The 19,588-nt window shown below is 35.5% G+C and overlaps 1 protein-coding gene across 1 annotated transcript; it reads left to right on the top strand.

Moving 5' to 3' along the window:
- The first annotated feature begins 4,119 nt into the window (after nucleotides 1-4,119).
- Nucleotides 4,120-15,460, top strand: LOC129810314 (putative ATP-dependent RNA helicase DHX57). The gene is made up of 3 exons (XM_055860686.1): nucleotides 4,120-4,320; nucleotides 4,384-6,389; nucleotides 13,416-15,460. Exons 1-3 carry the CDS (start codon nucleotides 4,259-4,261, stop codon nucleotides 15,140-15,142), a joined length of 3,795 nt encoding a protein of 1,264 aa, XP_055716661.1. The 5' UTR covers nucleotides 4,120-4,258; the 3' UTR covers nucleotides 15,143-15,460.
- Nucleotides 15,461-19,588: the final 4,128 nt, after the last annotated feature.

Raw genomic sequence — 19,588 nt, 5'->3', positions numbered from 1 at the left:
ACTAAAAAGTTGCGAGCAAAAATACAAATTTCTTAAAAATCGCCAATCGAACGATACAAAAACCACGAAATTTCGGTCGACACTGTGTTTAAAGATATCACTTCACTATTCTCTACTTATAATATGACGTCGCAGAATTCTTTATTTCCCGTCAAATCATTGCTCTACCTGGCGATTTTACTCGGAGGTTTTTTGAATTTTAACGGTATATTCTAGTACATTCAGAGAAAATCTGTAGATTTTCGGCAGAATTTCTGCATAGAAAATCTGCATAGCCTCCATTACTTCACAAAAATATTGTTGATTTATGAAGAAACTGTAGAAGTTATAAAGAAAATGTTATGCTCTGCTTAACAAGCATTACCGAGTACACATTTTAGATAAGTAAAAAAAATGCGAGCAAAAATATTAATTTCTTAAAAATCGCCCATGGAATGGTACAAAAACACGAAATTTAGGTCGACACTCTGCTTAAAGTTTTCACATCACTCTTCTCTACTTATAACACGGTATCGCAGAATTCTTTATTTTATATAAACAGTGTGATATCACTAAGAATAACTCTATTGAATTTTGCAAACTTCAGTGAAAAATATTCCATCTTTTCAGACACAGCTGTCTGGAAAGTCTGGAATGTAGATAAAAATCCATAGAAAATCGGCAAAATATCTACAGAAATTCGTCAGAGTATGCACTAGGATTCGTCAGAAAATTTGCAAAAAATTCTGACGAATTTTGTCCCAAGCTCAAATAAAATTCGTAGGAATATCTACAGATTTCTCGGCAGATTTTCAGCAGAGGTGTAGATATTTTCTGCAGAAAACTTAAAGATATCTGACGAAATTATTTAACGGGTTTTAAAGAGCTCCTGACGATACAATAAGAATTTGGTTTAGGGATTGGAATGCCTTAAAACGAGTGTAGCAGGAAATTAGGAATCAGGTACTTCAAAAACTTTATAAGGGAAGGTGGGGCTACATTCATATACGTTTTTTTCGTATACTCGCAAACATTACTTGCAAACAATTGTGAAACTATATAAAATATTTCGCTCCTTGGAAATTACAAGGGGCCAACTCATTTTTCGGCGATTTTGAGATTTTAATGCACTTAGAAAGAGAATTTAATAAATTTATCAGATGATAAAAGTCATTAAATTTCGTTATTAGAAAAATTTTTCACAATTTTACTCTTTATAATTGCTTACTTAATTTTGTTTAAAGTTATGGGGCACAAAATAGATTTGTCGTCCAAATTTTTGTGAAACAAGGGACTATCTCAAGCAAGTTGATCCCTTGTCATTTTATTTTTAGAAAAATTTGCGCATTATTTAGAATGGCAAGGGGCTAACTCATAAAAAAAAACATATTTTAAAAGGTAAAAATATGTATGTTTCGATGTTTGCTCATAAATAGAAAAAAGAAATAAATTGTTTTTGTTCAGTTTTTGAATTGAGATAATTATTTACACAAAGTTAAATCTTTCATGCTGTCTCCTGAAAAATGGCTGAAAGTGAGTTGACTCCTTGTAATTTCCAAGGAGCGATTTGTAAGCTGTAGCTTCCTTTAGAAATATATGCGAAAAAATTTAATATCAATGTAGCTCCACAGCTCAAAATAGCCCTACCTTCCTCTGTGAATGGGAAAAATCATCTACCAAATTATATTTTGAATAATTATAATATAAAAAAATAGTAGTTTTGACTTTTCATTGAGGTTTGATTAAAAAATTCGCAGTAAACTTAATAAAAATTGCACAACGATTTTTGATCAACTTTATATAAAATGATGCACGTACGAATATAGTAGTGAGCGCGGTCCACTACCATAAAAAAGTTCTTATACAGACCTATTTAGTAAAAAAAAAAGTGAGGCTGATCGGATCTACAGGATTAGTCAATTTTGATCTGCAACTTTTGAAAGTGCTGTATTTTATTTTATGAGATTTAAATTTATTGACGTAAACGAGAAAAAGTCAGAAAATAGTTAAAATTTAAGAATCTATTTAAAATATTGAATAAATCACCTTTGGAATAGATAATAGCCCTGTGTTGATCAATCAACGCATCGCATGACAGCTTATAATATCTATGTTTGATACTCTTAATGAGTTATAGAGAGAGATATGGCCTCAATGTATTCATCGATTTTAGTAGAATCATTACATATTTTGACTTATTTTTGTAATTGCGATTTATTTATTTCTTTTTATTTATTTTCTTTTGTAACCGTAATCAGATTTTATGTGACTGAATAGCCTTCCATAAACCTTATTCCCGTGCCGAGATTCAGCTTTTTGCCTTTTCTCAGAGAGGAGTTATAGTGGAAAAAGTCCTCATTTTGTATGGGGACTGCTGGAAGGAGTGGTGGGAGGAAACGTATATATACACGGTTAAAGAGCCTTCCATTGCCCTTGATCCTATGCCAAGTTTCTGATTTCTACTTCTATTCACAGAAGAGTTATAGTGGAAAAAGTCATTATGTTGTATGGGGGCTACAAGAAGGGGTGCAGGGAAGAGGAGCCTGTATACATTGTTAAGGAAATTTTCATAAACCTTAATCCCATACCAAGTTTCAGCTTTCTACTTCATCTCAGAGGAAAGTTAAAATGAAAAAAGTCTACATTTTGTATAGGGGCTACTGGAAGAAAGGGTGGGGGGAGGGAATAGTATACATGGATAAATAGCTTAAGTCATACCTTGACTCCATGCCGAATTTCATGAAGATTCCTTTAGATGATGTTGAGTAATTCGATGTCACAATAGTATTTTTTCGAAAGGATAAAGGCGTTTTTACAAGGACTCCCGGCGAATATCGTCCTGGGTTTCGCTAGTTTTTCATCCTGCACCATTATCGATAAAATGCGCATACTCCCATCCACTGAGAGAAATCCGAAAAAGTTAAAATAGCCTTCCGGAAATGTTAATTTTACCCTGCATTATTGATCCGAAATCGGTGTAAATATTATCCTTTTTAGGTGTATTGGGGGTTAAAGTTACCCTTTTTCATGTTAATTTTACCCTTAAAAAGATGTAAAATTAACATTAAAAAATGTTGATATATTTTTACACCTAAAAGTGTTAAATTTATGAGGAAAAATGTTAATCGCACCCTCTTTTTTTTTCTCAGTGTCTGTGGTCGCCACATAGACCAACTCTCATACATTTTTGCCCAATGTCCTTTTACAGGCTAAATATTCTAGACTAGAGGATCAGCCAGAGTCTAAGCCTAATTTTTCGTAAAGATTACAAAGAATGAGATATAAATATCTTCCATAAAAGACCTAGACAAGCTTTTTTCAAAAAAAAAAACACCGTTGAGCATTTGTAAATTACGTTAACTCGTGCCAAAATGTCCACCTTTATAGAAAATCTATTTATCACTATCAGTGTAAGTTTTTAAGATCCTATTGTAGGCTTTATATTTTCCATTCAGCAATTTATAAACATATTATTATGTTTCTTTTCTCCTTTACTTAAGCTATGAATCGAATTCGAATTTGCAAAGTTCACAAATAATAATCTACGGTGTGTTAAGTGAATAATAGTTCCAACGGTTCCAACTCTATAAATACCACTTCTATTCTTCAATTCAATTAACAAAAACTATTTGGGTCTTTTGATTCTGTTTCTACGGTAAATTACCATATGATGTCCTCTGAATCACACACATTTAGCATAATATCTAAATATTATTCTTATCTTAAATAAATTTACATGATTGCAGCATAATAAAAAACTTTCTAGAAAGATTTTCTGTAGTTTTTTCGTACTCAGATGAATATCGTAACGGTATTTCAATTCAAATTATCAATATATCGTTGATATTTGCGCCGATATTTTTTCCCTTCTTGATTTTTACGCCCCAAAGGTTTTTATACGCTGCTCTTTTGATTTCCATATTTCTATACATAAAAAATATTTTTGAGGAAATAATGCTCTTTCTTATTACAGTCTAATTTATCATTTGCATTACTTAAAAAATATTCAATTTGACTATGAATATTCGTCAAGATAGCAGTAAAAATTGTAAATTTCTTCATAATACAAATTCATAAATTACGTGTAATTTATGTGGAGGAAGTATAAAATTCCCCGATTTCACGAAGTTTCACGAAGATGACACCATCGCCACATGTCAGTCAATCAGCTGAGATTGCCCCAGCCCAGTGTGAAGTGAAATTGTGAAATAATTCAATTTATCTCCAAGAACTTCCAAATCTACCTTACTCACGCACGTGTGTGATTCTGACTCTCGAGATGGACGAAGAGACTAAGAAGATGATTGGTTTTCTGCGCCCAGTGCTGGATGCGAGTTCAACGTAAGTATTCCCCCTACGTGAAAGCTATTCCCATTGAACCTACTCCTGAATTTCTTTGAACAGAAACTCTGCAATGAAGCCTCCTCCACCAAAGGCTCCAGTGAAAGTCGAACTTCAAGTTCTGCGGATGAACGAAGACTCCCAGAATTTGGTGATGGAGACTCTGAGAGAGATTCATGGACAGGACTTCGAGTTAGAGAGTATCAGTGCTTACAGGGACAAGGGAAATCGTCTTAAAAAATCTTACTGGGAGGAGAGAGGTAATCTGGTTATTCAGGGTATCACTGACTTTTCGAATGTGCCAAAAACTGGCTCCTCCGCCGAAGATATGATGAGATTCTACGCCATCCGGAAGATTGAAAGTTATGGTTTCCACAAAAATCACTGCCAAGAAGCGCTAGAGTATACGAAATGGGAACTCGATGATGCCCTAAAATTACTCTATTGCAAATATTTTCCACCGCCCATAGCGGAGAGTCCTCCTCCGGAATCATCTGTCACAGAAAATGAACTTCTGGAGATGCGAGAAGATGAAAAATCTGCCTTGGAATCGATCTATGAGAAGAATTTCGAGGAAAAAGAAAAGAACAGGGTATGGCAATTGAGACTCAAGATAGATCATCTTCTCATTCATAGTCCCTCAGAAAAGAGGAAGATAGATCTGGAGCTGGAAAGAAGTAAAAATGTGCCTAAAGTGAAGAAAAGTGTGGAAAAATGTAGAAATTTTGCACGTGGAAAGTGTAAATACGGGGAAAACTGTAGATTTTCGCATGAAGTTGAAAAACCTCCAGAAAAACCTGTTGATAAGCACGCCAAGGATGCAGAAAACTGGTTCTATCTGGAAATACGTTTTCCCAATGACTGTAAATATCCCACTGAAGCTCCTCTTGTACTCCTCAAGACAACCTACCCAGATTTTCCCAGCACCCTGTGCCTGCGTTTGATGAGAATGCTGGCCCTGGAAGCACGAAAAGTCGCTGAGGATGGCATGCCAAGCATCTATACTCTGTCAGAATTGCTGCAATCGAAGGAAGAAGTAGAGGAATTTCTACGAAATGACTTAGCACCTTTTCTCCATCCAAAAGTCTCAATATTCTACGTTCCGGACGAAGCGATAAATGGGGTGGAAGAGAAGAAGAATCTCCCATCGCACTACCAGAAAGGATCTACAGGTAAATCTGAGAGAGATTCAGTCTCCAAGGAGGAACTTCGGAGAGAAAATGTCCGGTTAGTACGGAAATTTGAGGAGAAACAGACAAATCCCAGCTACCAGAACATGATGAAAGTCCGACAATCACTCCCTGTCTGGGACAAGCGGAAAGACATTCTCGGATTACTGGAAAAAAGTCAAGTGGTTGTGATAAGTGGTGAAACAGGTTGTGGCAAAAGTACCCAAGTGCCTCAATTCCTACTCGATCAATGGCTCACATCATCAAAGAATGGGAAAAATGTCCCTCACGTGGAGATCATCTGCACCCAACCTCGACGCCTATCAGCAATTGGAGTAGCCCAGAGAGTTGCAGATGAGAGAGTCGAACGAATAGGAAATTCAGTAGGATACCAAATTCGCCTAGAGAATAAAATATCCTCAGCCACTCGACTGACCTTCTGCACCACAGGAATCCTTCTTCGACGCCTTCAAACCGATCCTCTCCTGGCCACAGTGACATACGTCATTGTAGACGAAGTTCACGAAAGAAGTGAAGAGTCTGACTTCCTCTTGCTCATACTCAGAGAACTTCTTGAAAAACGCTCAGACTTCAGAGTGATCCTAATGTCAGCCACTCTCAATGCTAAAATCTTCTCAGAATACTTCAAAGGTGCCCCTGTCCTGGACATTCCAGGCAGAACATTTCCCGTGGAACAACTCTTCCTGGAGGATATAGTGGAGCAGTGCAATTATGTGCTGGAAGCTGATTCTCAGCATTGTCGGAAACTCAAAAAATCGGATGAACAAGATCTATTGAATGAACTTGAATATGCCGATGTGATTGCCTCCAATGCAGACCCACCAAGATCCATCCGGGATGAGAATCTCAAATTGTCGGACTTTTACGCACGATATAGAGGTAAGTGAAACAAGTTGGATTTACTGCTCGAACTCCACAAAGAGAGCAGTAGGGTAACTGTACCAAATTTCGGCATCATTGCATGCAAGCTACAAAACCTTAAATTTAAAAAGGAATATTTTTAATACAAAATATTTTTTTTATTACTTCATCTTAAGAAGTTTTGTCATTTTAAAATAAATAAAAATATAGTCAAAGCTTTGGGTAATTTTTCGACCACTTTGATTCTCATAGTTCCTTGCCTTTTCGGAATTCTTCCAAAGTCTTTTGAACATCGCTCGTCGAAGCGACATATTTCATCTTTTTTTTGTATTGTTTAATCATTGGTGTAATATAAAACCTAAAAATCCCAGAAAATTTTAGGAACAACATAAGTGGGCGATATTCCAAGCTGGTCGAAATTTGGTACAGTTCCCCTATAATCCCTCGATTTTTTCAACCCTCAAAATTTCTACCTTTCTCAACATATCGGTCCCGTTTGTCCGTCTGCCCGGCCGTTACAATTCCTAGAGCCTAAACTAAGTAGAGATAGAGATCTAGGATCTTCTAGAGACTCCCCAGAAGTCGCCACATGGATCGCTAACCATAGTTTTTTGGAGATTGCTCAAACACGCGTCGTGTGTTCTTTTCATTTTTCGATATATTTTAGAGGTTGCTCAGCAGGACATTTCGTCCTTATACGGTTTTTCAAAGTCAAAGGTTAAAAAGACTCTAGAGAGCGTATTTCTGAACCGAATGGTATCATGTTGGACTCGTTGGAAAGGTTTCAGAATTCCTGATAAGCCTGAATCGATTCCAATCGGTAATAAATCGGTTCATAACCGATAATTAATTTTTATCCGAAACTCAATCATATTACTCTTAAGGCTCTTAAGCCTATTGAAGTGCATTTTGAGAAATATTTTAAGTGATTTATAAATCAGTTCAAATCGATTGTGAACCGGTAATGAACCGACAAGCAATTTTTGTACGATAATCAAATTCTATTAACTCCTAAAACTATTTTAAAATGTTCTTTAAGTAACTTATGAATCGGATGAAATCCAACGTTTTTCGTAGGAAACTTAGCTGTTTTACCAAAAGTTCAATTCCCGAAAGCTCGACTGCAATTACATAAAATAAAAGAGGAATAAGAAAAGTTCAACGCAATTGTTGAAAAATGAAATTTTTGCTGTGATAAAACATAGGAAATAATAATACGATAATCGTAGCAATATTTAGCCAGGAAGCTGAAAAATTAAGTTCTAACTAGGGTGGAGTAACCACTTATCGCCATGTTTAGGAAAAAGAGGGATTCATTTTATTATAACATTTGAACCCTTATTACTAGATAACTCAAATTTGACATAAAGTTACTTAGATGTATTAGCTCTAGATTCGTCAAAACAAAAGTCCAACAATTTAACGTTGGAGTACCCAAAAAACTGATTTTTATTAACAATACAAAAGTAACCACTTCGTCGCCACTTTTTACCATTTTTCGCCAGTTCTGTAACCACTTCTCGCCACCCACTTGAAAAGGTCCAAAGTAACTATATTTGGTAAGAAATATTGTATTCGATGCACTTGCTTGAAATATTGCTCTTAAAAATGCTAAAAATCATCAATTCAAAACGAATATAATTATTATTTTTCGACTTTATACGTAGCAGCAGTAAAAATACAAATAACTTTGCGGATCATTTATTTCATAAATCGCGAAAAATAGCGATTTCAATATAAGTGACGAAAAGTGGGGCACTGGCGAGAAGTGGTGATTCCACCCTATCTTATTGGTTCATTTTATTATTATTATTATTATTTATAATATTTTTAATTATTACCGAGAGTTGTATGTAACGTTGTATCTTATAGAATCAGATATTTCATTTTCAAATGAAAGTTAAATTTTTTCTGTTGGAATTTCAACATAAGGGAAGAGCACCAGCGACCGGCAGTGTTCCTTAGATCGTCAGGTTATTACCACATTATTGCATCAATTCAAATCAATTTTTAAAAATGAGACGCTCAGAGCGGAAGTGGTCTCCTTTGTATGCAATTCTCTTTTAAAACGATCAACTTCAGCTCTGAGCGTGTCAAATAATTTGTTACTTTTTGCCATTTAAGTCTCACAAAAATGCAGTGTATTAACTCAGATTTAATTTATAAAACCAATTTTCCGTGAGAAACCTTATTAAATTCGCGACTATCCGAGATACAGAGTACATAGTTGCAATTACATCTATTTTTTATTAATTTATTGTAAAAATTTAAAATTCAAATGCACAGATATAGATAAATTGATCATTAATACACGGATTAGCATACACAAAAACACCAAATAATATTTTGAGGCTTATATTTTCGCCTAAATATCGTGCATATCTCTTAACATTTCAATCTAAGGTGCTCTTCCCTTAAGGTCTCTATGAATTGCGAGCAATTTTCGTCAAAAATTGCATTTTTGACAGAATTTTGATGTTTCCTCCAGCAGCGCTGCAGGCAATTTCCTTCAAAAAAGCAATTTTGATGAAAATTGTTCCCAATGTGTAGACACCTTTAGTTGAATTAAACTTGCAAATTTAAATTGTTTTTACTGTTTATGTGTACACTTTTATCATAATACGATTATTGTTGTTTTCATGCATGATTATTGAAGAAAAAAAATATTTTTTTTTCAGCAGTAATCTGCCCCCCAATTCCGATGGCCGTCACGAAATTTATCCAGATTTTTCGGAATGATGGTTGTGTGTGTGAAGCCGCTTCAGCTCATATTTTGTGCATTTTTGAGCAAATTATTCACATTTAAACACAGAAACACCTTTCACAAGATGAAAATTGTTGTGATTTGATTTACTAAAACATTAAAATCGCGAAAAACTATAGAAAAATTCGTGAAATTCAACACTTGTTCAATGAGACTGTCATTTCTCAATCATGCCATTGCTCTCGCTCGCACTCTCTCATTCACTCTTTATTTGCGGGATATTTTCAAAATCATTTCCGTTAGATACACAATTTTATCAAATCACTCAAATTTTAATTTCTTTGTTATAAGTTTGGTCCAAGGCAACAAAATATTTTTTTTAAATGATTTTTCCATATGAATTTATTAATGCCTTGGGTGTTTGTTTAACAATCTCGTTATTACTGTAATACCTAAAGTGTTTTTTTTTTCTAAAACACAATGCAATAAAATTAAATCCTTTCTCGTGAGACGGAAGTGAATCAGTACTTTTGTGGTCCTTTTGGTGTTTCATGAACATATATTCTTCAAAGACATTTATGGAGGAGTACCACTTTAAATTTCTGAGATATGTTCAGGTGAAAATTCTCAAGAAATGAATTGACTTGTTTGTTTAAACTCATATTATTATATTAATAACTATTCATTGCAGGACATTGGTGTCCAGAATCTAGGAATGATTTGTGAACGTGAATTCAAGGAAAAATTCCCTAGAACAAACAATTTCCTTATCACTTAGTTTTTCCTGTGTTTTCCTCGATTTTCCTTATAAATTCTTGAAAATTTTTCAAACTTACGAATAAAGCTGTATGGGACAACTTGTGTCCTTCACGTGAATATTTTCTTGAAGAAAAAGCTAGGATCACTGAATATTATAGGATCGAGAAGGACACTGTTAGCAATATGGTAAAATATGAACAAAAAAAAACGTCTTAAAATTGAATATGACCCTAAATTATTTGAAGCGCATTTTCGGTCAAGAAAATGACCTTTGTATTTGACAGTGATGACCTTTGTACTGTCTTATATAAGAAATGATGCAGGTTGTATGAGAGAATAAAAGAGAAGATTGTATAGATATCATCACCGTGTTATATATTCCTAAATTATTTGATTAGAATTTCTTTGAACACCTTAACTTTTTAGTATTTATGATCTTCAGTGACTTAGCTCTTTTTTCGTAACGAAAATAAGTAGTCCTGCGCAATCCTTTTCGTGGATTCGAATGGTATTCAGGTATTTATGACGAAAATGAAGAAAATTATAGAAAAAGAGATGGCAAATCGTCTCGGCTTTGCGGAGTGCTCGAACTCACGGAAAAGAGCTATCCGTCTATCATCTTTTCGCATGCTTTTTGGGTACATACCGTATTACTACCGATTAAATTAATTGATAAATTAAAAAATAAACCATTCAAAAATAAGACACTGCTTAAGAAAGTAGGTTTTAAAATATTTTAGCATAAGTAACAAGCATACGAACAAATTAAAAAGTAATATACGTGAAAAAAATCCTAATTTAAGCAAATCGATTGAAAATAAGCCGTCCAAAGTGGTTATAAACATTCATATTTGAAAATTCGATATCGAAATGGTTTTTGAACACAGGTGTCCCATAAATATAAGAAATTAAAAATTAAAATATAAGAAAGTGGTTGGGTCTAGGGCAGTCTTCTTTGAATTGTCTTGCACAAACCGTTTCTGTACACCAACATCCTATTAAGTACCATTATTGACATAACATGAACTTAATAAAAATAATTCTACCCATTTCTTGAGAATTTTCACATTAAAATATCTTAGAATTTTGACGTCCGAATAATATAACCATATTACACAAATGAGTACCTTCGTGAGATATGTTCAGGAGGCACCAAGAAACCCCAAAGTGTTCATAGATAATCATTTCAATTTTTCATCGTGGACAGTGTTATTTATAATTATAAATCATAGTATAAATTAAATAGAAACAATTTTAACAAATATTTTTTGTGCACTAAACCGCGAAATTTTCACCTAAAATGCATTTATTTTTCCAACTTGCGACCTCCAGGAGCTCGCGAGATAAAATTCGCGGGATATTCATAATAACAGCAATTATTCCGCTTTTTGTGCACTACTACACATGCCATCCCTCTAAAAGCGCCACACTCTTTATCCGTGCCCACTCATACAGAGTGAAGACTCTGTGTATGATGTATATTTCTATTTCGCAAAATCGGGAAAATTTTGGCGGGATAGCAATGTGACGGCGTCAGAATTGCATCACTGAAGTATATACAACGACTATCGTCAAAAATTTCAATTTTTTGATTGAATAGGTTGAAAATTATGATTATCGTTTTACTTTTCGATTAACTTATTCTTCTTTTATCTTAGTAATCGCAGTGGAGTTTTTGGACGAAAGTTCAATTTACTTCCTTTTCAGTTTTGAATGGTACGATAATCGTTGTAAATTTTCTACAATAAAAGCGTTGCTCTCCCAATACAAATGATAAAAGTAGTTATTAGCCGAGGTTCTTTACAAACTCAAGCTTTTGTATCCGAGGTGAAATTCGATCTCGTCAGATCGGGCCCAAATTTTGGATTTATAAGTTTTGACACTGACAGATCTCGAATATCATATGCGCCAAAAATCGATTTTCGTAGACGTCCCGTTTATCTGTCCATCATATAACCCCTTCTGGAGAGAGATATTGACAAGAGGTTTTCGACAAAGGTTAAATGTTGATAGGCGGATAGAAGTAGGTGATGTCGGTGATGTCAGATCCACCCCCATCCCCACCCCCTTCCTCCATTTTGGAATGCCACCAAATTTTGTTGTCTCCCTTACTCCTTATGGCATCGATCGATCTCAAATTTTATTATATTATAGTTAGGCCTAAGAGATTTCGATTAAAAAAAAATAAACCTCTATGACTCTCCTAACTCGAGCTAGAAGGGGTCAAATATTCAATTTTCAAATGGGCATATCTCCGGTCGTATTTGTCAGAACTTGAAAAATTTTGGTGTTTTGAATAGCTCTCGTGGATTACTATAACCTCTATGATACCCGAATTTCATCTGATTTAATAGAAGGTCCGATTATTCGAAAAATCGTTTTCGAAATTTCGATGTCGTATATTTCAAAAACTAGACTATGCTTTTTCTTTAAATTATAGTATGTTGTAGCTGAGGTCAAGACCTTTCCAACGGTAGGTCGCACTTCTTCCTCGATGTTCCCTGACCCGAGCTATAATCAAAAATGTCTTGACCGGACTTCGGTGTTTATGAAGCGATTTTGATGAAATTTTAGTATATATTGTATCCGAGATTGAGATTTTCTAACAATGGGTCCCATCCGTCTCTACCCCAACTCACTGTACCTTGACCCTACTACATTCAAATAGACCGGACTCTATCTCTAATGTTTATAAACCAATTTCAATGAACTTTTTTTTTCTTTCTTTGGCCTTCCCCACTCAGACTATTTAATATTGAAAATGACCAGTGATAAGGTCAGATAAGTTTATTGTAACTAGAGAGTAAAGAATCGCGTCGAGCCAATTTTATCTCTTTCAACCAACGAGAACAGTTCACTTAACGCGAATCTTCACCCCCAAAAATTTAACTCACAATCGAATTTTCACGCACTCCAAGGTCCCTCGTAAAGAATATCAGCTACCATAAGCTTATCTGGGGTTTTGAAGCTGCAGATGACGGGAATTTCGTTCACCTCATTTTTCTTATTTTCCTTAACTCTTTTGCTTTTGCGTCTTTTGGGAATCTGCGTTCCCAAAGCAGAAGATGGATGTTTCGGGAATTATTTAAATTATTTATACCAATTCTTATTATATTATATTCTTTTCTTATTATACCAATTCTTATGGTAAATTACAATCCCTTAAGGATGTCCAATTCTAGGACATTTTTTAAGGACCTCGATTAATTCTTGAGTTAAGATATTTTTGATCAAAAAAAATTAAAATTGTTGCTGCGTGCTGTGGTGCCGAAAGAGTTAATGAATTTGATCCTTAAATTCCGGCTGATTCTCGAGAATATTTGGCCTTTAAAATTTAACAGTAGATTTATCCCTGAGGTCCTTCGCATGAATTTCTTTTACATAATCCATTACTGCCAGAATTTATAGGCTAAATATTTTCAAGGATCAGCCTGAGTCTATTTGGGCCCTTAGTCCTTTGTAAGATATGTTAGGAAAAATCAAATGGTACAAAACTCCCATCCTCAGAAGCTTTAAAGTTTAAAGCTTTTGTAAGAAGTAAGAAGGTCTAATTCTTACCTTAATCTCCTTGTTTACTGCAGACTTCTCCAAGAGGACCTGCAATACAATGTTTCTCATGGATCCGTTGAAAGTCAATCCGGAACTGATAGAATCCGTATTGGTGCACATTGTCAAGGGTGAACATAATTGGCCTCGCGAAGGAACTATCCTCATTTTTCTGCCCGGTCTTGCTGAAATTCAGGCCGTACACAATTTCCTCACTGACAATGCCCTCTTCAGTCCCCGTACGGATAATTTCGTCCTGGTACCTCTCCACTCCACACTTACGAATGAGGAACAATCGATGGTGTTCCAAAAGGTGAAGGCACCTAAACGAAAAATTGTCCTGAGCACAAATATTGCCGAAACATCGGTTACCATCGATGATTGTGTCTTTGTCATTGATTGTGGACACATGAAAGAGAAGAGATTTGATTCGAATAGAAATATGGAATCTCTGGAGTTGGTTTGGGTGTCTAGGGCAAATGCATTGCAGCGAAAAGGTCGTGCAGGAAGAGTGATGAGTGGTGTGGCTATTCATCTCTTCACTCGTCATCGCTACACAAATCACATTCTCAGTCAACCGGTTCCGGAGATACATCGTGTGCCGCTTGAGCAGCTTCTGCTGCGCATTAAAACACTGCCCAATTTCACTAGTCGAACGGTGGAGAGTGTTATTGAGGCGACAATTGAACCACCAACACCGGAGAGTATTTCATCGGCCATTGGGCGTTTGCAGGATGTGGGAGCACTTGATTCTCAGCAAAATCTTACAGCTCTTGGGCATCATTTGGCCACGCTGCCCGTTGATGTGCGCATTGGGAAATTGATGCTCTTTGGAGCTATTTTTCAATGTGTGGACAGTGTACTGACCATTGCAGCCTGTTTGAGTCATAAGTCGCCTTTTGTGGCGCCATTTAGCAAAAGAGTGGAAGCTGATGTGAAGAAAAGGGAACTTGCTGTTCTCAATAGTGACCATTTAACAGTTCTCAGGGCTTATCAGAGATGGCGTGAAGCCAATAAACGCAGCAGATATTCCGGAAGGTGTTTTGCCGATGAGAATTTTCTTTCAGTACCCACCCTTGAGATGCTGATGGAAATCAAGCAGCAATTCCTGGAACTCCTTGTGGCCATTGGTTTCATCCCAGTCAATCTTTCGGGTAGACACAATCGGAAATACCAGGACAATGTGCTGGATATTACAGGGAGTGAGATGAATAGCAATGGAGATAATTATAGGCTTCTCACGGGTATTCTCTGTGCAGCTCTATATCCCAATGTTGTAAAAGTTCTCACGCCAGAAAAGAATTTCATCATGAGTGTGGGCGGAGCTGTACCAAAAGTCGCTCTGCCATCTGAGTTGCGGTTCAAGACACGCGAGGATGGCTATGTGGCTATTCATCCATCTTCTGTCAACTCAACTGTCGGACATTTCAACTTTCCCTTCCTGGTGTTCCAGGAAAAGGTGAAAACATCAAGGATTTTCATCAGGGAATGTACAATGGTACCCCTCTTGCCACTTGTTCTCTTTTCCGGATCTGACATCAAAATTGAACTTCATGGTGGAGATTTTATAATTCTCCTCGAAGATGGATGGATTATGCTTCAAGCGGCAAGTCATTCTGTGGCTGAGATGATCAAGTGCCTGAGGAAGGAACTTGTGGAACTTTTGGAGCAAAAAATCCGCGATCCTTGTCTGAATTTGTTGCATCATGAGAATGGCAGCAAACTCATTAGCACAATTGTTCAACTCCTCACGAGAGAATGAACTATAAAAGGATTAGGGGAAAGTGCCCATGCATTACACGGCCCCAAGAGTTTTTCAATAAATGTGGCTCATATCTTCTATATTTTAAAAACTAAGAGAAAGTGTCTTGTTTTTAAAATATAATTGCAGAATCGTATGCATTCAGAAGCATATAGGAAAAATTTAGTCATTGTAAAGCTTGGGACCGTGCAAAGCATGGGCACTTTCCCCTATCTGGATTATCCTGTAAATAAATCCGAGAGGAAAAACACCTATTTTTGCTAATCGAAAAGGCAAAGAACGAAAAAAAAATAAAAAAAAAGAAAAATTATAAAATGACGTGCTGTGTTTCATTTTATTTATTTTCTCTCTTGTTAAATATTCATAATTTTTCTTTCATTTTTCTCCGTTTTTTCATTTTCTTTTTTTTTAGTTAGGATTACCTCTATGGACCTTCTCTTACTCAGCATTTATCATCCTTTTTCTTAGTTTCTCATTTTAATTTAATAATTAAATTAATCATTAAGCAAATCTTCACTTCTAATCAAAGATGTTCCCTTATTTTTTTTCCTAGAAATTCTTAAAGAGATAGAAAATAGGAAATTTATGGGAAATGAGGGATTCGATCCCCTTTCTTGTGAGTTGTTGCCGTGGAATAGTACTTCCATCAAATTTTTATTTAAATAAAATATTGCAATAAAATGGTTATTAGTTGCGATACCACTTTTGAGAATATTCACAGTTGCTGTGATCCATTGAAAAGCGACTGTTTCCAATTAAGCTGAAACTTTGGGAATAGGGGGAAGTGGAGCTTCTATTTTTTTAATGTAACTGAACCTTGTGTTGAACAGACCTTCGGATCAAACCGAGAGACGTCTTAACGGAATTTTAATCCAAATAGGGGAAAGTGGGGAACCTTTGAAGTGGGGCAGTTTTGAAATTAAGCTTTTTCTCCTATTTTTCAATTTCAATTTATTCAAAATACCAGCACAAAATAGGGTTCAACCCTCTTACAAGTGTGTGGCTACAAAAAAACAACTAAAGAAAAAAATGAGAAAAGGAAAGACATAAGCAGAACGCATCAAGCAAGCCTGGACTTGATATAACCCTCAATGTTTCTCACAGAAGCGCGAGCATCACGAGGAAGTGAATTGTAAAGCGATACTTTTTAAACGAAACTGGACCTTATTACGATATAATTTGACTCAGCAAACAATTTGCGATGCTAAAATACATCACGATAAGGCTAAATTCCATTTAAAAATAGGAGAAAAAGCCTAATTTCAAAGCTGCCCCATTTCCCCCTATTGATTCGACTACATTCCTATTAGTTTCCCACTATGCTGTAAGTCTATCATCATCAAAATAAAATTTTGAGGATGATGTATTACCCAGGTGCAATTAAATATTTAATCTTATAAAATAATATTCAACTCCATCACATTCTCTGATTGGCTAAAGTTTCAAAAGCTTTAGTCAATAAGAAAATGTGATTGGATGAAATATTTCATACGATCGAGTTTTTCATTGAATGGGATAAAGCTTCCTAAAGAAATTTACTGTCAATTTTTGACAATCCTTAGAGGAAACTGGGGCACCACCGAACATGGGATAGCACCGAACACTGATTTTTTATTTATAAACTACTTTAGTTATGTCGACTATTTCTTCATTGGGTAAGCATCTTCATAAATGTAGGATTTGGGAAAGGGGGATATCGAGAGAAAACTCTCCTTTTAATTTAATAAATAGTTTAATTCAGAACTATGTAACTTCAGTACGTCTCCTCCCTTGAACAGAACTTTATAATATTATTTGTTCTACTGATCATGTACTACGTTCCCAGTGAAATCATTCCAAATTCCAAATTCATTCCCACATAAATGTCTATGAATTCATACAAGTCTCGTCCTGTGAAGTTTAATATCTAATTAAAAAATCACAGTGTTTGGTACTACCCCGCGTTTGGTGGTGCCCCAGTTTCCCCTAGTCCCTAGGATTGTCCACATGTAATTAAATATTGCATTCCATAAAACAGTTTAATTCAATTCAATTTGATTATTTCGTTAAGCCATTAAGAGTGAATAGTTTAACAAACTGAACTATAAACTTAAATGAACCAGAAGTATTCTCATACTTATTAATGTCCTTTCGGAGACCTCAGTGGTGCAATAGGCAAGGCAAGACCCGTTGGCTCTTGGGCGGATCTATCCCCGGCTTGACTCACAGTCTTATGAGTTTGGCCCGCACGGTGCAAAGATCTTAATGTCTAGAAAAAGACATTTTCACTGTGTTAAAACGTAATAAAAGTGCACCGCCTCTACCAAAAAACTTATGGATCATGGAAGAAGCATCCACATTTTGGGGAAGGCGCTCCGAGGCGATCTCCGATCAACAGATCCTTCCAACACGGGATATACGACAACATGATTGAATTGTAATTATATCTCGATACGATTAATAATAATAGTGCCCTTTCAAAGCTGGAATAACAGACCATCCTTGTTCAAATAGATGAGAATACAGGAATTCAGTTGAGATCACACTCTAGGTGAGCAATTTTTTTGGTTCCTAGGCAACATATTTTAGATTACGACGCGTTCTACAAACCTCTTGGAACTACACGCATTATGGGTACCGTGGCTTTCCAAGTTACTTCTAATCGCGTTCTATTATTGGCTAGAGCTTGGTTTAAATCTAAAGCTTTTAAAGCTCTACTAATAGAACACAAATATTTTGTAGGATTAAATAATATTCAAATATACGTGGTGTAGTATCCCCTGTTCAAGCATTACGTTTTGGACTCTGTTGAAATTTCAGTAATTTTTTTTATCAAAGATACGTTGCTAAAATTAATATCTCACCTAAAAAACCTTAATAAAAACTTCTTTTAAAATTTATACTCTGAATGTTTCTCCAGTAAACCATTAATGTGTCTAATGGACTAATCCTGGTTCTAGAAATAAACGGCACCAATTTGACATTGCAAAAAGTCAAATTGGGCCGTGAAATAAACAAAAACGGATTTGGGCGATTATACGGCTTTGATCTGATTGAGACAAATGTACTATAGATTCTCAAACAAGGGTGTATCGAAGAAGCAGCAGTGAGAGACATTTATATCTTCTACATAACATTCATAAAATTAATTCAAAAAGCTTTTCAAAAACCCAGAAACATTTGACTTGGATTAAAGATTTCTTTAAATAAACGTTGTCTAAAATATAATTTAAAATCTGCAATGAGTTTTCCATAGGGACTTTGGGAAGTTTTTGATCAACTTTTCACAAAAGGTCGATTTAGAAAAGCTTCCAGCATGTCTCATGTCTAATGTGTCATGTCTGCATGTCTCATTCTTTTGCACTCCAAATTCGGTTGAGCTAAATTTAATTTATGGCTAATGCCTTTGGCAGACCTTTCAGCTCGGTATAATTTCGTGAAATCAAAATTCGCGTCCCATCATTTATGTATAGTCCTCGATGTATCTTGTGTGTACTTTGGGCATGAATCAATAAATTATTATTATTATCCTCTCTCAAAAGATTTGCAAAAGTCTATCCCAGTCTTTCGGTCTCAAAATTAGATTGAACTTAATTGAATTTCTTATGACGTTCAAAAGAAGAAGAGTCCAAGAGTGGAATAGGCATATGCTAAAAGCTTTGCTAAAAGAAAGCGATGTGAATTTCGATTACATAAAATTTTCCTGATCAAAAAGGTGTATCAGAGCTGTAACAACAACACCTTAACTGGCTAATTCTACCGCTGACTAATTCTGTCCTGGTCTTCCCTATACTCTCCTTGAAAAACTAATGAAAGTCTAATTTTATTAGTTTATTGGTTTAATTATGCTGGTTTTTCATTTAAAATCTGACTGCTTTTTGGTTTAAGAACATTTCTTTTGGGATGTCCTCAAGCTAGAGAAAAGCTACCCAGATCCATGAGAACATTTTAGATCAGTCAAAATTGACGATCCTTTCTCAAACGTTTTGCATAATACATCTTATCTTATACGTCACAGCAAATTCAATTTAGTTCAATCCAATTTTAAGCGCAGAAGAATGGGCAAGAGGTATGCAGAGTTTGAGATAGGGATGAAAATTTTGATTTCATGAAATTTTCCTGGTATAAAATGTGTACCGGAACTGCCGGAACCATGAGGGTTGTGGTATTACTTGTGGCCTATCTTTACTTACAACAGGATCGTCGCAATTTTTGTAAGTTATTAATAATAATAATACAGTGCCCTCGTTATTGGGTCAAAATCCCGAACGCCAAAATCCCGAAAGCCAAAATCCCGAATGGGTCAAAATCCCGAATTCTTAAAAGTGTCACAGCTACTCCCACGATTGTATCCGTGCTTGCTGGAGGCAAAGGGAAATCTTCGTGTCTTAAGAAATTATTCTAAACATTTTCCTCCATATAATTTCATCCCTTTCAGGATTTTGAAAATTCGGGATTTTGGCTTTC

The sequence above is a fragment of the Phlebotomus papatasi genome, chromosome 1 (genome assembly GCF_024763615.1).
Source record: "Phlebotomus papatasi isolate M1 chromosome 1, Ppap_2.1, whole genome shotgun sequence".
In the NCBI taxonomy this organism is placed as follows: Eukaryota; Metazoa; Arthropoda; class Insecta; order Diptera; family Psychodidae; genus Phlebotomus; species Phlebotomus papatasi.
This window is presented reverse-complemented; position numbering and strand designations above follow the sequence as displayed.